The sequence below is a fragment of the Schistocerca americana genome, chromosome X, assembly GCF_021461395.2.
Source record: "Schistocerca americana isolate TAMUIC-IGC-003095 chromosome X, iqSchAmer2.1, whole genome shotgun sequence".
NCBI classification, from domain to species: domain Eukaryota; kingdom Metazoa; phylum Arthropoda; class Insecta; order Orthoptera; family Acrididae; genus Schistocerca; species Schistocerca americana.
Genome location: NC_060130.1, coordinates 558,051,330 through 558,077,555, shown reverse-complemented (window position 1 = coordinate 558,077,555; position 26,226 = coordinate 558,051,330). Strand labels below are relative to the sequence as shown.

The window sequence follows — 26,226 nt, the reverse complement described above, 5'->3', positions numbered from 1 at the left end:
TTCAGTCTTTATTTATTTTTTCATTTTTTCACATTCATTTCTAATATTTACCTCATTTAAATCTAAAATTTAACAATATATGCTAATTAACACATATGTAACTGTTATTTTTATGAAAAATGAATGACTTCTTATTTCTAATTATGCATCACACACAAAAATCCATTTTTCTTTGCAAACACAAATCTTAATTTCCAATCTATTACAAAAGATCATTAACCAAGGTTTTTTAAATTAAGAAGAACATTAAAAACCAATTTTTTCCATCTACATGTATTTCATGCTCACAAAAATGTTTCTTTAAATATATTTATTTATTTAGCCATCTGTGGACATTTTAAAATGTATGGATGTTGTCAGTTTGTGTACATTCATATATTTATACAGTTTGTTGTTACATGTGGTTAAACATTATGACATATAAGTTATTTACAATCCTCTTTGCTCCTTATTGAAATGTTGCATATAGTTAAATATTGTGAAACAAAAGTTATTTACAATCATTTTGTACTAAGGAATTCACTTACAGTGTAAAAGCAGTGTTCTTGCAAAAACAATTTATGATTTTTCCTAAAGTGGTACATGTAATCGGTTTCTTTTACTTTCTGTGGCAGTTTATTATACAGTTTTACACCTTCATACAAGAAGCTATTTTGAGTCTTATGTTTATTCTTCCTGTCTAGGTGAAGACAGTGACTTGTTCTTGTACTATAGTTATGAAAACTGCTATTTGTGCTATAATTTTCTATATTTTTCTTGATGTACACTATGGTTTTGAATATAAATTTACAAGGAGCAGTTAGAATTTCTAATGTTTTGAAAAGTTCTCTGCAGGGGGCCTGCTTACTGCTTTTTGTTATAATTCTTACTGCTCTCTTTTGCATTTTAAATACTGTTTGTAAATTTTGAGCACTGTTTCCCCAGAAAATAATACCATAACTGATTACTGAATTAGCATAACTAAAGTATACTGTTCGCAAACATTCATTACTGCATGTGGATACAAGGACTCTAAGTGCATAAGATGTTGTGGATATCTTTTTCGGAAGTTCCATAGCATGTTCATTCCACTTCATTTGGCTGTCAATGTGCAACCTAAGAATTTTGTTGTAGGTTCATCATCTATGGAGATATTATCTAGTTTTAAATTTAAGGTATTCTATTTTCTGTTGATTCTAAAGCATCTTGTATTTGTTTTCTTTATGTTGAGAGTTACTTTGTTTTCCTGAGACAATTTGTGAACATCCCTCAGCACTTCAGTAGAATTTTCCAGCATTTGTGCTGGTGTCTTACTGGTGATTACTATGTTGCTGTCATCAGCAAACAATATCTTCTCTCCTTGGCTGATATACTGTGGGAGATCATTTATATACACCAGAAACAATACTGGTCCCAGTACACTTCCTTGAGGGACTCCAGTATTGAAATATTGTGGATCAGATATATGTTTCTAAATGTACTTTGATCCACTGGAGACATGTATGATCTCTACTGACTGTGCTCTGTTTTCTAGATATAAATGAAACCACTCCCCTTTCTCCTAGTGCCTCTAACTTATGCGACAGCTTCTGGTGGTCAACTATATCAAATGCCTTAGATAGGCATAGGAAAAGGCCAGTTACATGGCTGTTCTCATCCAGTGTTTCTAAAACTGGTTTTGTAAATTGTGCTATTGCAGATTCTGTACCTCTACCAGGCCTGAAACCATGCTGGCCATTGCAGAGGAGGTTGAATTTACTTAGATAGCTCATAAACCATTTTTCATTATTGTTTCTACCACTTTGGAAAAGCATTGTCAGGGAAGCAACCAGTTTTGAAGGATTCATTTACGATTTCTGTTAGTGGAGCTTCGATACCATTTAGGAATTTTTTCACCGCACACATTGGGATTTCATCTAAACCTACTGAGTTTTTGTTCTTTAATTGCCTTACAACATTGCATACATCCTCCTCAGTAGTTGGAAACAATACCATTGAGTTTGCTATATGCTTAGTTTGAATCTGTCAGGAAACAAACCCTGGGCCCCCCACAGGGCACACCAACCCTGTGGAGGGTCCTGGGTTTGATCCCTGACAGATTACTGAATGCATTCTAGCACACAGCTATGCTGCTTGCTGAATAAATAACCTAACTTTAGCCTCTTAGAGATCGTCAGAAAATTTCAAAGTTGATTTTCTCAAGAATTGTTGAGAGTTGCACCTGACTGCTTTGGTAAATGGTACTCGAGTTCTGAACTTCACATACCATTAATAGTGAAAAAAATACAAAAATCAGATCACCTTGTTGACTTCTTGTTACAGATGTAAGAATGTCTAGTGATTGATGTCCAGCTTTAGCTTCTCTCAGTATTTTACTGTGTGCTTTTGACTTATGCCCAAAACTCTCTCTGATGAGCCACAGTTTCTCTCTCCATTAAATTTTTACACATTCCATTCACTTTTTCTCTAGTATTTATAATTTACAGTGTAACCCATTCCTTGTTGCATTTACCACTAATAGTCCTGTGTACCTCTGGGCAAACTACATTCGCACTGGACCTTGAAATACCACCAAAGGTTTCTTATTTTTTCTTTGACTTGTCCCCACACATGTATTGCTCAAGTTTTCTGATTCGAGTAACAAAGTTAAATTTCATGGTTTAGTTTATCCTAGATATACTTCTGTATTGTCCTATTTATTTATCTCAACTCATAACTCAATTATTAGGTGAAGGTGGCTCACAACAGCAGAGTTTATAACCTGGACATTTAGTCACTCAGTGAATATATTTGACAAAACATGCTCTGTTAATACGCAGGATGTACCACTACATTTGGTCACATTTTTACATGACAATGGAAATTATATGTTCCTAAAATGTCTGAAAAGTTTCTAGTTCAGCAACCATCTTTCATCACATCAATAATAAAGGTCTCAGTTTATTATTATACATGGAAACTGCCTCATGGCTTTATTCAGTAGCAAAACAAGTTCCAGGAAGATGCTTTTAGTTTATGAGCCTGGTGAGTGATGGCATATGCAGAATGTGTTTTTCACCTATGTATTTTATTTGTGTAGCAGCTACCTTGAATAACATTTCTGTGCATTCATCATATGCTAAGGAGTACAATCCTATAGCTTACTGTTCACATATATTGCTACTTTCCATGTTTATGGTTAGATCTACAATAACTGGGCATTGTGGTAGACCTATGTTACCACATCTACCATACCTGCACCATGTTGGTTATGAACATATCAAAATATGGAGGACAGACCCATCTGGTTACAATTCAACTTGCCCATGCTGGTGCCCGGTGGTAGGGGTCTGGCCACCAAAGTGGCAGCACAGTCAAACAGCAATGACAGGATCAAAGTGAGGCTGGTGCATACAACCCAAGGGCAGCAACATCTCACCAATCAGAGTAGCAACCTTTCTATTACAATTCTGGAGTGGAGAGCTCTCTTCCTCATAATTTTATGATTCATTGGTCTGCTCCCTTGATTCTGGTCTTGGGACACTGGTTACTTGTTTCAACTCAGCCTAGCTATGCACATTGATTTTATATGGGTTTCATGACTGGTGTTCCCATTAAAGTGATTTGGTTAATTTATATGTAATTATTTGTATGTGTTACAACACAAGTGGTGAAAAGTACGGTTCATTATTCCCATGTGTTTTTTTTTTTCCGTCACCTTTCCCTCTCTACATCAAGTTGACGAAGACCGGGAGTGTTATGAGAAATGCCTACAGCAACACTTCACAGACTTCAAGGTCAAAGACACTGACTCTCTTAAACCTATCTTTCTGTCATGAATCTCTCTCCAAACATACAACCTGTTAGGGAAGTTTGCTTCTCCCCCCTCCCCCTTTCAGGATCCTGCATTTCAGTCATTTGATGAAATGTGTCATTTTCTGACTTCATATTATTGCAGACACGCTCATGTGGTTTCCATGAGAGTGCAGTTTTATCAGTGCAGAAAACAACCTTGCCAATCTTATTGGACTTGGGATGTGGAGCTGCAAGGTTTAAGTCACAAGTGTCATTTTGTTTCTGCTCAGTCTAAAGAATCTTCTGTGGACACAATGGTTTGGCACCATATCATTAGGGCAGCCCCAAACCCCAATAAAGAGGTCTGCCATTGAACACTGCAGTTTGAAGACCTCCACCCCCTCCTTAGAAGAAATACTTAAGACAGCAGAAGCATGACCAGATGGTTGCATTATGACATAGTAATTGGTGGAGATCTGAATGCGGATTTTGATATAACAACACATAAACGTACTGTGACTGAGTTGAAAAACCTTTTAAGACAGTGCAATTTGCACTCAATCAATAACAGGCCCACAAGAGATAAAGCATGTCTTGACAATATTTTTGTCAACTTTAAAACTACAGAAGAATCATGTGCTGTTACAGCGTTTCCATTTTCAGATCATGACTCTGTATCTTTAAACTATACAAGTAGGTTCTGTATTGATAATAGTAATATTCCTAAGCCTGTCCCAAAAGTTATAATCACCAGGCCTGTCACAGATGACAAAATTGTTCAGCTCTGTAAGTCCCTTGCTGAGAGAGACTGGTTCAACCAATGTCATGATGACACAAGTTATAGTCTTAGTGCTGATTTGTCAGGGAAACTATTATTTGAGAGATTTTTTAAAACATTTCTGACACAATTTAATGACAATATCCCCATAAAGAAATGCAAATTAACTGACAAAGGCTTTACAAACAGGGCTACAAACAGACAAAATTCATGGTTCACTAAACAATTATCAAGTATGAAAAACCAAGTTATGGTGTTGCACAATATATGTAGCAATCAGAAAACAGAACATACCAGATTAGCCTATATAAAATGCAGGAATGAGTATAAAAAAGCCATCGTGGAAGCCAAAAAAGCACATAATTTCAATACCATTGATAATTCTACAAATAAGTGCAAAGCTGCATGGAAATTAATAAATGGTGTTGCTAAAGATGTAAGAAGCAAAAAAATTAATATAAGTCCCCAAAAATTCAATGATTTCTTTATTAAATCTGTTGAAAATGTAGGAAATACTATAATCAAACCTGATATCAATTCATCAGAGTTACTTTCTAAAAATGTTTGCAGAACACCAACAGACACTGGTACGTTTATGTTCTCCGAGGTCTCACCTAGTCATGTCCTAAGCATTGTAAAACGGATGAAATCTTCAGACAGTGTAGATATATACGACATATCCTGTAATTTACTAAAGAAAGTAATAGACTATATTGTGTACCCCTTAACATTCTGTATAAATAAATGCATATCTGAAGGATATTTTCCCAAAGAACTCAAAGTGGCTAGGGTAATTCCAATATATAAAAAGGGAGATATGGACTCACCTTGCAGTTACAGACCAATCTCCATAGTCCCAGCTTTTTCTAAAATACTGGAATGTGTAATTTACCAACAGCTATCTGTCTATTTTGAAAAATTAGGAATAATTAGTGAATCTCAGTATGGTTTTAGGAAAAAGTTGTCTACTGTGGATGCTATAGACTTTGTAGTCAAATACTTACATCAAGTGTTTGAGGATAAGGGCTATGCTCAACTCACATTTTGTGATCTAAGCAAAGCTTTTGACTGTGTAAAGCATAAGCCACTCCTAGAAAAACTGGAATTCTATGGCATTAGACATAACAGCCTTAAATTAATAAAATCATATCTTCAGAATCGTAAGCAAGTTGTTTGTGTAGGGAGAGAAATGTCGAGTATAGAGCAAGTCAAGGTAGGTGTTCCACAGGGATCTGTGCTGGGCCCCTTTTTGTTCCTGATAATGATAAATGATCTGCCGTCATTTATCAAGTCCACCACTGTGTTGTATGCAGATGATACAACATTTCTTCATGCTAGTGAGGATTTCAATAGCCTTAAAACTTGTGCAGCAAAGACAATTGACCAAGCATCCTATTGGTTCAAGGCAAATGGATTCCTGCTGAATGAAAACAAAACACAGCAGATGGTCTGTAGTCTTAGAGACAAGCTTCTGTCAGACGATCCAAGTTATGTCAAATTTTTGGGGGTATACATTGATGATAAATTATCTTGGGGTCAACATGTACAATATATTAGTGGTAAATTGTCTAGAGTTATTTACCTGTTAAGGTGACTTATGGATTGTGTTCCTGAAAAATATGTTAGAACATCCTATTTTTCATTCTTTCAGAGTATAATAACATATGGAATTATTTTGTGGGGGAACTCTAGCTGTGTACATGACATATTAATACTGCAAAAAAAAGCTATTAGGATAATTACTGGTTCTGCATATAAGGCACACTGTAAACCATTGTTCTGTGAACAGAAAATCATGACTGTTATAAACTTGTACATATACTATGTTCTAATTTATACGAAGAAGAAATTACCAGAAACAAAAACCAGAGAAAATGTACACGGCCACAATACAAGAAGGAATAGGTGCCTCTATATTCCTTACCACAGGTTGTCAAAGTCACTCAACAGCTACGAAATCATGGGGTACAAATTATTTAATAAACTTCCTCAATCTGTTCAAGAATTACCTGAACAATTATTCAAACAAACAATTCATGACTGGCTAGTCCTCCACCCATTCTATGACATAAGAGAATTTATCAACTGTAATATAATACTATAATGTTAACAAGAAACCTGTTGTTTCTTTCAAACTATTAATTGTATTTTAGTATGTATATGACGTTGTCTATTGCTGTAATGGCCGAATGACAATAAAATTATTATTATTATTATTATTATTATTAGAAATTTCCTGGGCTGCAGTCCATCAGTTAGATTCCTGGGCTGATATGGCCCCTATCATCTGAGATGACAGTGAGCACTCATGTTCCAGCATGCCTTCAGAGGCAGAATTCATGGCAGTGCAGTACACCCAGCTGCTGTGTTCCACAAACACACTCAGCCACAGTAGACAAACATCCACAAGCCCCTGCCTTTCTGCCCCATTGTTTTGTTTAATATGACCAGCTGCCTACCCTCAGTATTGGGCTGCTTGCCATCACTGACAAAAGTAAGGACACACAGCAATGGTGCGCAACTCTCAGTAGGCTCTGGGCTGTGACTTCGAATCCTCAAGCTGTTAACCATGCATGCTGCAATTTTGCGACTGTTTGTAACAAACTGTTTATCTATGTGCATATCAATGGCACACCCCTTTGCTTGCAAATGGATATGGGTGCAGCAGCATCCCTTCTGAACTCTAACATTTACCTGCATCTCAGTTCCCCTCTACTGTCCCCTACTTTGTGCTGTCTTGCCAGTAATAACTGGCAATTAATTCCTATTCTGGGACACTTTATGGCAAATGGTTGTGTACTCACTGACAGTCCTTGTGGCATACAGCGCCTTTACAGAAAATCTGTTTGACACAGATATCACCAATTTGGTACTTTTAGTGTCAGACCTTGTGCTCTATCAAGATTTTCCATCCTTTTTTTCCTGGGCTAGGCAAGGCTACGCATAATGTGGAACATATCACCATCAAACCCACTGCACAAACTTTTTTTCATGTCCAACATGTGCACTTGGCAGTTCATGATTAAATGAAAGAAGAACTATACAGGCTGTCAGCATTGGGTATCATGGAACCTATATCATCCAGTCGACGGGCTATGCCTTTGGTGATTATTAAGAAGTCAACAGGCAAACTCTGCCTTTGGAGTGATTTTCAGGTGATTGTCAAATTGCAATCTGTAGTCGATACACAGCCCATTTTCCATCCAGAAGAACTCATGGCAGAATTGTATTTTTCAAAACTGGATTTGTCAGAAGCACATGTAAAGCTCCTGCTTGATGAAAATTCATGTCAGCTTCTTGTTCTCAAAATACCATATGGCCTCTACCAGGAAAACCATTTGGTTTTCTGAGTTGCTAGCACTCCAGCTCTTTTTCAACATGATTTGCAGCAACTCAAACAATTAATCCCTTGTTGTCTCAACCACTTTGATGACATTGTTGTCACAGGTCCCACCAACAAAGACCATCTTCACCAACTTTTGGCTTCCATTTCAGACATGGTGGGAAGTGGGTCTCAAGTGCAATTTGTTTGATGCATACTTCTTGCAACCCTGTACTGAATACCTGGGCCATGTCATACTGCAGCAATTGAGGCTGCCCCTTGTCCTACTAATGCAAAGGAGCTACAGACATTTTTTTGGAAAAGTCAAGTATTACCACAAGTTCATGCCACAGGTAGCTGCAGTAGCATGTCCTCTCAATTAATTGCTCAAGAATGGCACATGGACTGTTTGGACACTTGCCTGTAAACAAAGCATTCCAGAAATGACAGACAGTCTTCATTCAGCTCTGTGCCTAGCCATCTACCAGCCAGGTAGGTAGTATTCATTCAGCCCCTGCCCATCTTTGATGAGGTTGAAGTTCTTTGTTTCTATCTTGATGATGAAACTCACTGGACAGTGGACAGGTTTCCTATTACTGGCCTCTGCATCACCCATGTGGTCAGCTCAGATTCTGTACTTCATCAGATGGGACAGTGTATTCATTGTTGGTGGCCATAATGGCCTTTAGTTCATGCATCAGATCTCGTTCATAATTTTTTGTGCTTCACCATAGATTAACTCCTGTTCATGGTGTTATTCTGCTATCTACAGAACATGCTGTGAAGGGCATGGGCATTCTGGTGTCCTTTAGGTGGAACATACTTCACCTACAGCACCATGGTCACTTGGACAGGTCATGCCTATTGGCCAGAGATTGATTTTGAGACTGTACATTTAATTGCCACTTGTTCTAGGAGTGCAGATCACAAGGATGCTACATGGCAGTGTCAGTCTCTATGGCCAGAACCTCCACAGCCATGGGAGTGAGTCCACCTAGATTTTGCCAGCTCCTTTCTTGACACTTACTGGTTGGTGGTCATAGGTGCCTACTCTCAATTTCCATAGATAGTAAACTGCTGCTCAACAGCAGTGAAATCAATGATGTGGACATTCACCCAAATCTTCTCCATCAAAGGTCTCACCCCACACCTTGGTGAGGGAAATGGCCCACAGTTTATCTCATAGACTTTTCATGGTTTTTGTTGGCAACATGGCATCCACCATATCAGGGCACCTTTGTTCACCATCAGATGAATGGGGAAGCAGAACATCTTATCTGGACTTTAAAGACAAAGTTGAAGGAGTACATAGGGGATGCCTTGGCTGAAGATGCAGTCACCTGTTTTCTCAGTTCTGATGCATCCACGGTGTTGGGTGAGAAGAGCTCAGCAGAAGTGCTGCACAGACGCTAGCTGTGCCAGCTCCTCAACCTCCTGCTAATTGCCCTGCATCCTTCTTTATGCCTCTGTTGCAGTGATACATGCTAGGGACCCCACCTGGGCTCATGCTTTTCATCGCCCCAAGTGTTGGATCCTAGCGGTCATTCAAAGTCATTGGGGTCAAACAAACTCCATGCTACAAATGGAGGACACCATTAATGGATCCCCTTTCCCTGTTTCTGCTTCCATCTCCTATGCTTTGTGCAACTTGTCTACTTCACCCTTCTCCAATGTCTTTTCTAGCCCTCTGTGTGAGCATCAGGGACTGGGTTTGAACAAACCTCATCAACAACAGGTGGCACCAGGTGTCAGTAGGTGCCTACCATCCAGTTCCTACCCCTGCCCAAGAGACCCCAGAGGCCCCATGGATCCTGTTCTAGCATCAGCATGCCCTCCAGATGGTGTCTCGCCTGCAGGTGTCTCCATGTGGTGGAGCCATCACTGCCAGGATCATTTCCAGCCCTACTCTCCATGCCAGCCAATGGGAGACATTTGGCTTTTCCACAGGTGCCCACTGACAGTGCCCCAGAAGACACGGATGTCACTTTCCTGGGTGCCACATGCTGGCAGGAGAGGGACATCTCACAGTCACTCCACCAAGGAGAGAGGACTATGGTAACCCTATGTTACGACATCTGCTGTTGATGGCTGTGAACATAATAAGATGTGGGGCACTAGTTCATTTCGTTATGATGGCCTGCACTGGTGAATGGTGGCACAGGTCCATCCACTAGACAGCAGAACAATGAAATAGCAACAGTAGCATTACAACAAGTTTGGCACATGCAGCCCGCAGACAACACCACCATGCAAATCAGACTAGCGACTTACCTATTATAATCCTAGTGTGGAGGGCTCTCTCTCTCATTCTATTATGTTTCATTTGTATGCTCACTTGATTCCACTCTTGGGATGCTTATCACCTGTTTGGGCTTGGTCTACCTATGTACACAGACTTTGTTTGGAACTTGTGATTGCTTTCTCACTGAAGTGATTTGGTCACTCTATGTGTACTTATTTGTGTGTTTTACTACAGGCCTCTTTCTATATCAAATAAGGGTGGTGATTTTTAAATTATTTTCAGTTAACCAGAGCACAGTAACTATAAATATATTGGGTACTTCATTAGTTAGTAGCTCTTCTAATTCCTCTTGTTTTTTACATAGAATATTGAACATTAAAATAAAACTCATTCAGACTTATTATTGTATTCATGATAGCACTTTTTTCCCTCCCCTGGAGGCCAAAATTTCTTATTCTTTAGGTGTGTGGTTCCTGGTGCTTCTTCCGATAGGTTCTAGCACTGTACCAGTAGTCAGCAAAGTATCTTATGCTGATATGCTACTACTGTTCACAGTGTTGAAAATGATGTTGCTACTTATGCTGTTGCTAGTTCTGCTACTGCTACTGTCGTTGATGGCATTGCTGATGATACATCTGCTACTGCTGCTGATGCTGGAGATGATACCGATGATACTATGGTTGTTGGTTTTATTTCTGCTGCTATTATTGTTGCTGGTTTGACTATTACTTTTGCTGCTACTACTGTTGTTAGTGATCTTACTGACATTGCATCTGCTACTGTTATTGGTTCTGCTGTCAGTACTATTATTGGGTCTATTGTTGCAGTAGACAATACAGATGATGCTGCTATTGTTGGTTCTGTATATACTATTGCTGTTGCTACCATTGCTGTAGCTACTTTTGCTGTTTTTGTTGGTATGGCTACTATTTTCACTGTTACTATTATTGTTTGCACAGCTGCTTCTTCTTATGGTGATACTGCTATTTGTGTTGTTATACCTACTGTTCTTGCTACAAATGCTGTTTTATTTCTATTCTTCCTAGTGTTGTGTTTAGCTATTTGTTTGATTCAACCTTTGTCCCAGCACTGGCTAATGATTGCCAATTTGTAGTCAGCTTCTTAGAAGGTTTTCTTTCTGAAACAATGATGGCTATAGTTTTGGATATCAGTTTTTTGCCTCATCTGTTCACAGGATGGCCACATCCAATATGAAATCTGTGACCAGTACATCTACATCTACATGAATGTTCTGTAATTCACACTTAAGTGCTTGGTTGAGAGTTCATAGAACCACCTTTAGGCTATTTCTTGACTGTTCCACTCTTGAATAGCATATGGAAAAAATGAACATGTAAAGGATTCTGTGTGAGCTCTGATTCCTCTTATTTTATTATGATGATCATTTCTCTCAATGTAGGTGGGAGTACAATAATTTGCATTTGAAGGAGAAAGTTGGTGATTGAAATTTTGTGAATAAATCTTGCTGCAATGAAAAACTGATTGCTACCCCAACTCATGTATCATACTCAAGACATTTTCTCCCTTATTTCATGGTAAAACAGAACAAGGTGCTCTCCTTCAAACTTTTTCAGTGTGCTCTGTCAATCCCATCTGGTAAGGATATCACACTGCCCAGCAATACCCCAAAACAGAGTGGACAAGTATATCACAGGCACGGTTTTTAGTTGTTTTGTTTCATCTTCAAGGTGTTCTGTCAATAAAACACAGTCTTTAGTTGCAACATTTTCAATGTGATGACTCTAATTTAAGTGAGGAACAATGTCAAAATCCTTCTAGAAATCTAACAGTATGGTAGCAACTTGAGATCACCTGTTGATAGCACACATTACTTCATGTGAATAAAAAGGCATTTTTGTTTCACAGGATTGATATTTTCTGAATATGTACTGGTCATGTGTCAATAGATCATTTTCTTTGAGTATTTCATAATATTCAAATACAAGCCATGTCCATAATATGGAATTTCTGAAGGGGCTGTAAATATCTCGGTAAAGTTTGTTTGCAACTTTGATTTCCATATTTACACACGATTATTTTTTAAATCATACCACTGTAGTATATTTCAGACAATGACATTTGTCATCACTTAACACTTCTGGGCTGAGATGCCATGGTCCATACATAACACGCTCCCCTGACGTTTCGCCTTCAACTGCGGAAGGCATGCTCTGAGGACAATCGGCAAACTGCAATGGGAGCGTGAGTGAGCGCTGTATATATAAACCGTCCAGAGGGCACCTCTGTCAATCTCATGACGTCAGCTGTGCTATGATCTCTGATATTGCCATCTTTCTCAATTGAAATTAATCGACTGTCATGCTGTTGCAGCAATGCTGACATCCATATCTTATCCAGCTTAATGCCTTCATCTTTTCTACTAAAATTATTGCAGTGTTTGGCAATCTCAATCACCTCTCTGTACGTTCGCACATAATAATGTGACATCTTTGCTATGACGGTTGTCTCACTAAACTTTATTTCATGATCACCTTCTTGAAACACATGTACTGCTACAGCCGATTTATCAATGTGTCTGAGGTGGCAGTTCCTTTTATGTTCACACAGACAGGTATTGATGCTTCTTTTTGTTGTGCCTATCTAGACCTTTCCACAACTGCATGGAATTTTATAGACACCTGGTGTAGCTAGAGGATGTCGTTCATCTTTTACGGATCTTAAACATTCTTTTATTTTCATGGTGGGTCTGATAACAGTTTCCACATCGTACTTGCTTAAGATTTTTCCAATACAATCAGTGACCTTACTGATAAATGGTAAGAACACTTTCCCCTTGGGTTGGTGTCGATCCTCGTCCATCCTGGTTGTCAGTCTAGGGTGTAGTACACGATCTATCTCTCTGTTGGAACACCCATTCTTCTTGAAGGTCGCTCTAAGGTGTTCAGTCTCATCATCTAAGTGAGCTGGTTCACAAATTTTGTGCACCCTGTCTATTAATGTTTTAATCACCCCTCTTTTATGTCTTTGGTGGTGGTTAGAATCTTTCTGCAGATAGCGATCAGTGTGTGCGTCTTTCATGAAAGGCTTATGACCCAATCATCCGTCCTCTCTTTTGATTACAATCACATCTAAGAAGTTCAGGTGACCATCAATTTCCTTTTCCATAGTGAATTGAATTCTTGGATTAATACTATTCAGATGTGACAGGAAGGCATCCATTTCCTTTTTCCCATGGGTCCATATAACAAATGTATCGTCTACATATCGATACTATCTGGCTGGTCTTTTTCTAGCTGTTTGCAGCACCCATTGTTGAAAGTTCTCCATGAACAAGTTAGCCACAGCTGGACTAAGAGGACTCCCCATAGCCACCCCATCAATCTGTTCATAAAAACATTATTATATTGAAAATAAGTTGTTGTAAGGCAATGTCTGAATAATGCCAAAATATCACTAGGAACAATGTCCGCTATACATGTGATCACTTAGCGGACATTGTTCCTAGTGATATTTTGGCATTATTCAGACATTGCCTTACAACAACTTATTTTCAATATAATAATGTTTTTATGAACAGATTGATGGGGTGGCTATGGGGAGTCCTCTTAGTCCAGCTGTGGCTAACTTGTTCATGGAGAACTTTCAACAATGGGTGCTGCAAACAGCTAGAAAAAGACCAGCCAGATAGTATCGATATGTAGACGATACATTTGTTATATGGACCCATGGGAAAGAGGAAATGGATGCCTTCCTGTCACATCTGAATAGTATTAATCCAAGAATTCAATTCACTATGGAAAAGGAAATTGATGGTCACCTGAACTTCTTAGATGTGATTGTAATCAAAAGAGAGGACGGATGATTGGGTCATAAGCCTTTCACGAAAGACACACACACTGATCGCTATCTGCAGAAAGATTCTAACCACCACCAAAGACATAAAAGAGGGGTGATTAAAACATTAATAGACAGGGTACACAAAATATGTGAACTAGCTCACTTGGATGATGAGATTGAATACCTTAGAGTGCTTCAAGAAGAATGGGTATTCCAACAGAGAGATAGATCGTGCACTACACCCTAGACTGACAACCAGGATGGACGAAGATTGACACCAACCCAAGGGGAAAGTGTTCTTACCATTTATCAGTAAGGTCACTGATTGCATTGGAAAAATCTTAAGCAAGTTCGATGTGGAAACTGTTAACAGACCCACCACGAAAATAAAATAATGTTTAAGATCCATAAAAGATGAACGACATCCTCTAGCTACACCAGGTGTCTATAAAATTCCATGTAGTTGTGGTCAGGTCTATATAGGCACAACAAAAAGAAGCGTCAATACCCGTCTGCATGAACATAAAAGGAACTGCCACCTCGGACACACTGATAAATCGGCTGTAGCTGAACATGTGTTTCAGGAAGGTGTTCACGAAATAAAGTTTAGTGAGGCAAGCATCAAAGCAAAGATGTCACATTATTATGCGTGAATGTACAGAGAGGTCATTGAGATTGCCAAACACTGCAATAATTTTAATATAAGAGATGAAGACATTAAGCTGGATAAGATATGGATGTCAACATTGCAGCAACAGCGTGACAATCGATTAATTTCAATTGAAAAAGTTGGCAATATCAGATATCATAGCACCGCAGATGTCATGTGACTGACAGCAGCTCCCTCTGGATGGCTTATATATACAGTGCTCACTCACGCTCCCGTTGCAGTTTGCCGATTGTCCTCAGAGCATGCCTTCCTCAGTCGAAGGCGGAAGCACACTTTCAAATTTCTTGGAGCTATTTCTGTTTCATTTTTATAAATATCATTCAACTCATTTGTTAGGACTAAACAATTGTTTATATGTACATTACTACGATCAGCAAATAGTTCTAGGTCAATTATTACTGAAAAGGGAGGACAAGATTTGATTAAATTGGTTTCTTTTTGCTTTGAAAACTGACATGGGTTCTGCTGGTCCACAATGATGACTGTCTAGTCATATATTATTTTACTGTTTTTACTCATTGTCTGTCTACATTTGTGCTCAGAAACTTCCTCACATAGATTGACTGATATATTTTCATCACTAACCACTTGCAGCACTAGAAATCTGTTGTTCTATGTAACTGGTACAATGTCATAATTTACTCTTTTAGCAATCATTTTCTGAGAACAGTTTATGGGTTAAATCAATCATAATTATAGAGGATTATTTGACTGTGTTCAAGCTTTTGTGTGCAGATAGCTACACCATGACAAAATTACAGTTTGGAATTTTTATTGGAAGGTGATCAAGTTCATTCTTTTAAGATTTTCTATCTGTTGAATTCGAGATGCAGTTACTTAATATTTGTAATTCAGACCTATGATATTATTTCTCAAGGATCATTCTACATTCTTCACACTGTAAAGATACTTCACTTAATATATAGTGCACAGCAGCTTCACTGCAGATTTCATGCAGCAGCAGAATATTCTACATCTACATCTACATTTATACTCCGCAAGCCACCCAACGGTCTGTGGCGGAGGGCACTTTACGTGCCACTGTCATTACCTCCCTTTCCTGTTCCAGTCGCGTATGGTTCGCGGGAAGAACGACTGTCTGAAAGCCTCCGTGCGCGCTCTAATCTCTCTAATTTTACATTCGTGATCTCCTCGGGAGGTATAAGTAGGGGGAAGCAATATATTCGATACCTCATCCAGAAACGCACCCTCTCGAAACCTGGCGAGCAATCTACACCGCGATGCAGAGTGCCTCTCTTGCAGAGTCTGCCACTTGAGTTTATTAAACATCTCCGTAACACTATCACGGTTACCAAATAACCCTGTGACGAAACGCGCCGCTCTTCTTTGGATCTTCTCTATCTCCTCCGTCAAACCGATCTGGTACGGATCCCACACTGATGAGCAATACTCAAGTATAGGTCGAACGAGTGTTTTGTAAGCCACCTCCTTTGTTGATGGACTACATTTTCTAAGCACTCTCCCAATGAATCTCAACCTGGTACCCGCCTTAACAACAATTAATTTTATATGATCATTCCACTTCAAATCGTTCCGCACGCATACTCCCAGATATTTTACAGAAGTAACTGCTACCAGTGTTTGTTCCGCTATCAGATAATCATACAATAAAGGATCCTTCTTTCTATGTATTCGCAATACATTACATTTGTCTATGTTAAGGGACAGTTGCCACTCCCTGCACCAAGTGCCTATCCGCTGCAGATCTTCCTGCATTTCGCTACAATTTTCTAATGCTGCAACTTCTCTGTATACTACAGCATCATCCGCGAAAAGCCGCATGGAACTTCCGACTTGTGTTGAGTGCTTCAGCATTTGGATCAAACACCAATCCTGAAGATGTACCTTTAGCTGTATAGTAATTTGTGCTTTTCATTCTGTTCTGATAAGTGGCATTGCATAAACTATACTATATCGTACATGTTAATGCTGGAATGACTACAAAGTAATTACTTTTGAAAGTTAATTATATGCCCAAAGTTCTCTGTGTGGCAAACACTCACACTGTCTCTGGTTTATGAACACATTAATACTTACTTCAAAGACAACAATGACCTCTTACATTTTGAGTGTTTCGGTGTAGAATTTTGAAGTAATCTTTGCAGGGACCTCTTAAAAACATTTTCTTATACATATTATCTTCCTTCCTACCTCATAGACCCATAAATTTACAAATATAAGATACAATAGACTACTTCCACTCTCTCATGAAAGAGCATGAATAGTCAGCTGCCTATGAATATGACTTTAGACAAGCAAGAATTAAATTAAATCCTATATTATAATTCAAGTGTTAATATGTTATAAAGAGGACTGAAAAGTATATGGTTTATGAATGGAACAAATATTAACAAACCTGGTATGATAGGCGTGATTAATCCTCCATAACGAACTCCATATGGAAACCACAGATGCATTAGTTCACCAACAATGCGGCCTAGAGCAGCACCAATTTTGAACACTGGGATGAAGCTGCCAGCTGGCACTGGTATTGTTGAGGCAATTATTGAGAATATGAACTGTTTGCAAAAAGAAAGGGAAATGTGAGTGTTCAGTAAAAATAACCAACACAGAATCAAATATTCTATTTCAGTGCACATCAAGAAATTCATTTTTCCATGTTTACATTGATCAGGTAGTGTATTAGTCCACTGGTGGTCAAAAGAAATTTTATACACTTCAACTCCATGCAACGACACATATTGTTTCTTTCATTTCAGGAGCAGGTTCAACACTTTATCACAAGCCATTGTATATTTTATGTTTTAGAATTTATTTCTTTGTAGAAGTAGTGTGTTCAAAATGGATGGGACTGTGACAAATCCCATGAAAAGAAAATTAGATATTCAAACCATCACACATTGGAATAGAAGACTTCAAGTCTACCATTCATTCTGGGAAAAATAATTTCCAGAATTACGGCCAGTTCCAGGAAATGTATATAAAGCAAGGTGTACCTTATGTGTTGGAAAAGCTGGTGAGGAATTTTCAATTTCACATGGCACTGTAACTGATGTTAGGCATCATTTTAACAATATCAAACACAAACACACACGCTTAACATTAGTAAAAACCACACTGATGAAAAGTCTCTACAAGGTGACTCTGTTGAAGCAGACAATGTATATAGTAGGTGCATGCTAATTTTAACATTTGTGATTTTCAAGGTAATAATAGACCTGTTTAGGCAATTATAAAAAGATGCTAGTATTAGTGCTTCTTCCTTTGTTTCCAGATAATGGCATCTGAGGATACATTTGTGTTTCACACAGTTAAGCATCATCTTAGCTATGCCAGCACTGACTGCAATGTAAAAATATCTTCTCAATTATTCTTGGATTTCACAAATGCAAATAAAATCATGTATGGTAAAACAAAATGTGAGGCATTAATTACTGGTGTTTTGGGACCAAATAGCATCAATAATTTAACTCATAAGTTGGAGCATAACAAGTTTTTTGGTGTGGGGCGTGATGCTTCCAACAAAGGTAACCAAAAGTTTTATCTTATTTGTGTAATGTTCTTTGATGTGTTCCAAGCAGGTGTGTCCCACAAAATTCTAGATTTCCATGAGGACTCTGATGAATATGCATCTGCTGTGTCTGAACAGATCTTGAAAAGGATTGCAAAACATGAGTTTAATCTGTCCCAGGTTTTAAGTTTTATTGGAGATAATACAAATGCAATCTATGTTTATATTCACTTAAAAAAGGAAAATTGTGGTATAGTGAAATAAGACTGATAGGCACATATAGTCCACAACTGGTGAAAATCTGGTATGGACACTATGTCAGAAGATGTTGAAATGTTGGTAATTAAGACTTTCAACTATTTCTCAGAGTCAGCTAAGAGGGTATCTCAGTTGAAAGATTTCTTTCAGTTTGTTGATATAGAACACAATGTTTTGTTGAGACATGTACCTACAAGGTGGTTAAACCTAAAGGCTGCCATTGAAAGATTGTTGAAAAATCTTCCTGTTATTATGTCACACTTTTCTAGTGCAGATGATTGCTTCAACTTCATTAACAACAATTTGATAGGTGTGTCCGGTTCAGGAAAACAACTTATTTTAGTGGTAGTATATCAATAATTTTCTGTGTACTTAACTGACATTTTTTTGAATGCTGTATGCAACTCAGAAAAAAAATGAACTGACAATTTGTGAAGTATACTGTTTAATGAAGAAAGTAAAAATGGAGTTAGAACATAGGATAAATGATATTTTTTTTTTTTTTTTTTTTTTTTTGTTATAAGGTGCAACAGTTACTAGACAAATTGGAGGACTTGATCCCAAGTGAAAAACACAACTGGAAGAATGCAGACATATATACGAAGTCTGTCTGAAATATTTAAATAAATGATTTGATTTTGATGAGAGTAATGTTTTGTCCTTAATGGATTGCATATAACTTGATAAAAAACGTGTGTTTCAAAATAGTTTGAAATTACCCGAATCACTTTGTATTGTTGATTTCCTTAGTGTAGGTAATATGTATTCAGAGGTCACTATGGTTTCTGATTTGTTTTGGGGGAAAGGGAATGAGCATTTAAAAGCAAAGTTAGCTACTATGACAATACCACAGAGATGGGTCTACATTATAGAAATGATTGGCACATCAAAATTGTGCAGTGTTATACCGGAGAGGGACTAGATGGAACTATGAGAACATAGAATATGTGAGCAGTAAAGGTAAAGTGATTTATGAGAGGAAGATTCAGAGAGAGCACATGAAACAAATCCATCATAAATTAATGAACAAAAGAAAATCAGAATGTCACTGGATAGCAACAATGATTCCACTACAGACAGTACCAATACTTGAAATCAAGTTGTTTGCAGGCCATGGAAACTAATGACAGATTGCTCTTCTGGCCGCTCTCTTGGTCCTGCCATCTGGAGAACATATACCCTTCACAAAACATGGTGAGGAGCAACATGAGAAGGACATTTGCTCAATGAAGATTGCTTGCACCCTCTGCATGATGTGCTTCTAGAATCTGGCTGCTCTCTATGGGACATCAACTTTGCATTAATCTATAGACTCATAATTCCTGTACTACTAACAACTTTTGCAAGGACACACAGACTTTTTTGTATTATTCTTCCACAGTCTATCTTGCTAGATTATGCCAACTTAGCACATTCAAGATTTTGTGAATTTTTAATTTCTCCAGTGGTTGCTTTAATTCAGAGCTCATAAAGGCTGTGCATGCTGGTACACACATTACTAGTGTGTACAAAAGTGGCACAGGATTCTGGCCACAGTTCAGAGCACAGTATGTGAACCCATACTGCATTCAGTGAAGAAAAACATGAATCCTGCATTTGTTAAACTTTGGCAGAAGCAATGAACACTGCATCAGCAACAAGTGTATCAAAATCAACAGCAACCAGCCTGTTTGGAATAGCGGATGGAGACACTAGTCAAGCTGATACAACAACTTCTGGTACAAGCAGCAGAGCTGGTACACCAACTACCACAACTTGCACCTTTCCAGCCAGATGCAGAAGACTGAAACAGCTACTATCAATGCCTCTCCATTCCCTACTGAGCATGTAAAATTATGGCACTGCTTTGCAACAATTCTGTCTACTAATTCTAAGTTGATGAATTTCCTTTGCAAACTTAGTGTAGTGTCACCGCTAGACACCACACTTGCTAGGTGGTAGCCTTTAAATCGGCCGCGGTCCGTTAGTATACGTCGGACCCGCGTGTCGCCACTATTAGTGATTGCAGACTGAGCACCGCCACACGGCAGGTCTAGAGAGACTTCCTAGCACTCGCCCCAGTTGTACAATCAACTTTGCTAGTGATGGTTCACGGACAAAATACGCTCTCATTTGCCGAGACGATAGTTAGCATAGCCTTCAGCTACGTCATTTGCTACAACCTAGCAAGGTGCCATTACCAGTTACTATTGATATTATGAATCATGTACAGTCAAGAGTGACGCTCATCTTTAATGGATTAAAGTTAAGTATTCCACCAGCTACGTCCGTTTTTTCTAAATTCTGATGTCCTTGACCTGTTCTAGACCTCACACCAGCCTGCGTGAGCTAAAACGCGTGCCTTTCGGCTTCCTCTCATAACACGGTGTTGGCTCTCCTGCCAACCCACAACATTGGCGACGAGGCCACATTGCGTTCTTAACTATACTGCCCTGATTTACTTGTGTAATGGCTTCGCCACCATCTCCAGATGTACTGTCCGAATTTTATCGCTTACAGAATCAGCAGACGCAGGATGCCCTTGGACAGCTCGTCCAGGGTCAATGTGCGAAGCAAAACGATGTGGCAGCCACCGCTCCACTGCTAATGCAGCCACAAAACGCAGTTGCACCACCTTTTCGTCCTTTTGATGCTGCACTGGAAAGCTGTACGGAGTGGTCACACCAATTTGGATTCCATCTCACTGCCTACAGAATTGAAGGTAACGAGCGGCAGCCTTTTTTGTTGTCCTCCGTAGGGGTGCACACGTACTGTGTGATAGTCAAATTATTTCCCAGACGCGACGTAGCAACTCTGTCCTACGACAAAATTTTGTCTGCATTAGATGCATATTTCAAAGAATCAGTCAATGTTGTTGCCAAACGGTATACCTTCTTTTGTACAAAACGTACGGCAGGTCAGACTAATGGGAGTGGGTTGCAACCTTGCAAGGCCTTACTAGGGATTGTGCTTTTGAGTGTCAATGTGGACTCCCTTATTCAGATACTATGGTGCATGATGGAATTGCACAGAACGTTTCTGATGTTTGTATATGGGAACAGATTTTGAAACTAGTCAATCCCTCCCTTCAACAAGTGATGGACATATTGGATCGACAGGACACACTTGACTTTGCTCAGGAATCATTTGAAACTTCACCACCCGTGTGTCAGGTTAACTGGCCTGCCGGGCGAGCTGCATGGAACAGTAAACAGCCCTCGCGCCTGGCCGCGCCGCTGCCGCCAGGCTCTCAGCCACGTGTACCGCGCCGGCAAGCAAATGCAGTGCTAAAATCATGCCCGCGGTGTGCTACTAGACATTCGCGTGAGAATTGCCCATCACGCCAAGCTATTTGCTTTTACTGTAATAAAAAAGGACATGTTCAAAGTGTTTGCCAGAAAAAGCTCAGATCGGAAGCTCAAAACCATTCCAGGCCCTTTGCTTCACGCCAGAATCGGAATCGAACCAAGGATACTCAGGCTCGCGAATGGGAATTCATATAGTTCATGCCACTCCGCCCAGTGCCACTCTCTCTAACAGTGACTGTGTTCATCCCACAAATAGCGTGCATCGACATCGCAGGAACTCCCGTCAAGTCGCAAGTGATTTTGTACCAGTGTCAGTTCACGCTGCACGAGACAGTCGCTCTTGTTGTCAGCAGGACAATAAACTTTTTGTTGACTTGGACATTAATGGCAAAGTGATACCATTCCAGCTCGATCAGTTTCACTGATCAATCAAGACACTTACGAACTGCTGGGCACACCTCCGTTGCATGCCGCAACTGTTAAGTTAACTACCTAATCAGGTCACAAGAACCCTGTGTTAGGACAGTGCAGCCTTGTTGCAACATACAAGGGACAAACAAAACTTATGTCATTTTACGTCCTTCGTTCTTCTTCTGCAGTGAACTTGTTTGGTTTCGATTTATTTCAGTTGTTTAACTTGTCTATAGTAAATCAGGTCCTATCAGTGAACCAGACTGTGCCTTCCAACAGTGTTTCTCTTCTATGTGAAGAATTTGCAGACATTTTTGCACCGGGCCTTTGTTGTGCTAAGAACTATAAAGCACATTTGGAACTGAAAGTAAACGAGCAACCGAAATGTTTCAGAGTGCGCAATGTTCCCCACACGTTGCGTGATGAGGTCGCGAAAACATTACATGATTTGGAATCACAAGGTGTAATTGAACGTGTGCAGACTTCTCTCTGGGCATCACCCTTAGTAATTTTGCCAAAACCTTCCGGAAAATTGACGCTTTGTGGGGGCTTCAAGGCAACAGTGAATCCACAACTAGTGACTGCAACTTTTCCTTTACCCCGCCCGGCAGATCTTTTTGACAAACTGTGCCCGGGTAAATATTTTTCGAAGTTGGACCTAGCAGATGCGCACTTGCAAATACCGGTGGACGAAGAATCCCCACGCATCTTGGTTTGTATCGATTCAAACGACTGCCATTCGGGTATGCATCTGCCCCTGGATTGTTTCAGCAATATCTACAAACTGTTTGTGCGTCGGTCCCTACTGCAGCAAACTATCTGGACGATATTGTGATCTCCGGAAAGACGGAAGAAGAACATTTAGCCAATCTCAGAACATTATTTCAGGTCTTGCGACAAAATGGTCTTCACTTGCGGAAGGACAAATGTGTGTTTTTTGCTCGTGACTTGCCCTACCTGGGACATGTACTCAATGCCCAAGGCATAAATCCCAGTCCAGAGCACCTCCGTGCCATACAAGACTTGCCTTTGCCGCATAATTTGAAGCAGCTACAGAGTGTGCCGGGAAAAATTAACTATTTTCATCGCTATGTTCCACAGGCCTCTTCCATTTCAGCTCCGCTTCATCGCTTATGCCGTAAAGGTGTTCCGTTCGTCTGGACGACGTAATGCGAACGCGCCTTTCGCCAGTTGAAATCGGCGTTGCTTTCCAATACTTGCCTTACGCCATTCGATACCCGGAAGCCCCTTTTGTTGATGGTGGATGCATCGGATTTCGGGATCGGTGCTGCGCTTGCGCACAAAGATGGATCGCACGATCGTCCTATTGCCTTTGCGTCCAAATTGCTCTCGTCTGCGCAAAGAAATTATTCACAGATCAAGAAAGAAGCATTGGCTCTCGTATTTGGTGTTACAAAGTTTCATGATTTCTTGTATGGTCATCACTTTACCACCCTCACAGACCACAAACCTTTGACATCGCTTTTTCAACCGACCAAGCCTGTACCTCCACGTACAGCGCAGAAATTCATTCGCTGGTCTATTTTCCTCTCGCAGTACCACTACGATATCTTGTATCGGTCCACTGCTCAGCACGGAAATGTCGATGCGTTGTCCCATTTGCCTGTTGCTGAGGATAGGGCATTCGATTCCTCCGAACTTGCTTGCATGTTCATTGATTCGGAAACCAATGACGTGGTCGAATCGTTTCCGATTGATTTTCGTCATGTAGCTACAGCCACAGCTGCCGACGCTGTCCTTACTACCGTTCTGCGTTTTGTTGCTACGCAATGGCCCTTGTCAAAGTCACGGATCGGGGATCCGTTGGTTCGCTGATTTTTTGCTCACCAGGAGAGACTTTTTGTACGATGTGGTGTTTTGCTGTTGTGTTCGGATAATGATCAGTCCAGGGTCGTGGTCCCACGTTCGTTACAGTCCTCTGTCTTACAGCTTCTCCACCGAGGACATTGGGGTATAGTGCAAACGAAACAACTTGCTTGTCAGCACTGTACTTGGTTCAGAATCCATTCCGCGATAATGAATATGTGCTCTTCTTGCAGGGTGTGTGCCAAACAACAATCAGCACCACCGCAGAAATTCTTTGCATGGCCAAAAGCCACTTCCCCTTGGCAACGCTTACACATCGATTTTGCTGGTCCATTCTGGAATGCTCGATGGTTGGTTGTGGTAGATTCATTCAGTAATTTTCCTTTTGTTGTCCGGATGTCTTCCACAATGTGACCTGCCACCATCCAAGCGTTATCTGCTATCTTTTGCATTGAAGGTCTTCCACAGACTATTGTTTCCGACAATAGCCCATAATTCATGTCCACAGAATTTCAGTCATTCTGCAAGGCCAATGGTATTCAACATCTGATGTCCACGCTGTTTTCGCCACAGTCAAACGGTGCCGCTGTACGATTGGTCAGGACTTTCAAGTCACAGATGTTGAAGTTAAAAGAGTCGCATTCTCGGGAGGATGTGTTATTGCTCTTTTTGTCCTCGTATCGGTCTCAGCCCCGAGATGGTCGCTCGCCGGCTGAGTTGCTTCACGGTCGCCCTCATCGCACCTTGATGTCTTTGCTACATCTGCCGCATCAGGTTCCTGTGCAGCGGCAGACACCTGCTTTTGCCCCAGGCGACGTTGTCTACTACCGCCACTATCGAGGTTCACGGCGTTGGCTCGAAGGGCGCATTCTTCGCTGCCTCGGCTGCGCTATGTATCTGGTTTTGGGGGCCTCTGGTGAGGTGCGTTGGCATCTCAATCAGCTGCGCCTCTGTCGTCGCACAGGATCTGCCGTTCCCCGTCTGCTTTCAGCGATGGTGCCGTCCGGTCAGCACCCTGGGGACCCATCTACTGGCTCGCCTCAGCCCCAGGTGTTACCGACGCTGTCTTCCATTTTTCCCCATGGTGACGCGCCGCTGTAGCCTGTTCTCCCACCGGCGACGCCCGCAGTGGACACGTCTCTGCAACCGCCGGGCGCCTCCCTGGGTCACGCGCCGCCGATCGCTTCCCGTGACCAGTTGTCCTCCGCCATGGAACTCTTGCCCGCTCTGGACCATATGTCATCTTCGCCCATCGGGTGCCCCGGCCCGATGGAGATTGACCCTTCGGCCCCTCCTGTCTCTCTGCGGGCACATACACCGCATGTTGGCGTGCACCCTGGAGTAGGTTTTCAGGCGTTTCCTAGCTCCCCGCGGTCCGAATGGCAGGGTGCGGGTGGCACAGCCTCGCCTGTTGTTAGGCTGTCCACCTCGTCGCATACATCAACATGGGGTCTTGCCCACGGCGGGCGGAAGACTTATGCCACAACCGTCTGCCGATTTGCGGGGGAGGAATGTGGTGTCACCGCCAGACACCACACTTGCTAGGTGGTAGCCTTTAAATCGGCCGCAGTCCGTTAGTATACGTCGGACCCGCATGTCGCCACTATCAGTGATTGCAGACCGAGCGCCGCCACACAGCAGGTCTAGAGAGACTTCCTAGCACTCGCCCCAGTTGTACAACCGACTTTGCTAGCGATGGTTCACTGACAAAATACGCTCTCATTTGCCGAGACGATAGCATAGCCTTCAGCTATGTCATTTGCTATGACCTAGCAAGGCGCCATTACCAGTTACTATTGATATTATGAATCATGTACAGTCAAGAGTGACGCTCATCATTAATGGATTAAAGTTAAGTATTCCACCAGCTATATCCGTTTTTTCTAAATTCTAATGTCCTTGACCTGTTCTAGACCTCACGCCAGCCTGCATGAGCTAAAACGCGTGCCTTTCGGCTTCCTCTCATAACACGGTGTTGGCTCTCCTGCCAACCCACAACACTTAAGACATTAGTAGATTTAGGAACTTCAGAATTTTCAGAAATTTCTACACTGCTTTCTTCATACCATGAACGAAGTTGTTATTTAGTACAAGCCTGACTAAACTTTTTTCGGTGTCACAAATGTAATCATTTGGTTTTCTCCTGATCGGGAAGTGTGTTTGCAGTCACTAAAGTTGGACAGTACAGTCCTAGGAGAGGTTCCCAAACTTGCTCAGGCTGACAAGGTTTCACGTTAGGGACAACACATGTTCAAGGAACAACATATGACTTCTGTCAGTAACTCATGCTGTTTCCACAGGAGATTGTGGAACTAATCAGCTTCTAGTAGTAACATCGTTGAGCCTTCTGTACGAAGTTCCTCTCA

At 40.6% G+C, this 26,226-nt stretch overlaps 1 protein-coding gene across 2 annotated transcripts in view; it reads right to left on the bottom strand.

Annotated features, from left to right (window-relative positions):
• LOC124554888 (chloride channel protein 2) overlaps positions 1-26,226 on the bottom strand; it is a 532,144-nt gene that overhangs the window by 66,748 nt on the left and 439,170 nt on the right. For both annotated transcript variants that reach the window (XM_047128564.1, XM_047128563.1), the window contains exon 11: positions 16,962-17,124. In XM_047128564.1, coding sequence (XP_046984520.1) covers positions 16,962-17,124 — 163 coding nt within the window. The remainder of the gene's footprint in view (positions 1-16,961; positions 17,125-26,226) is intronic.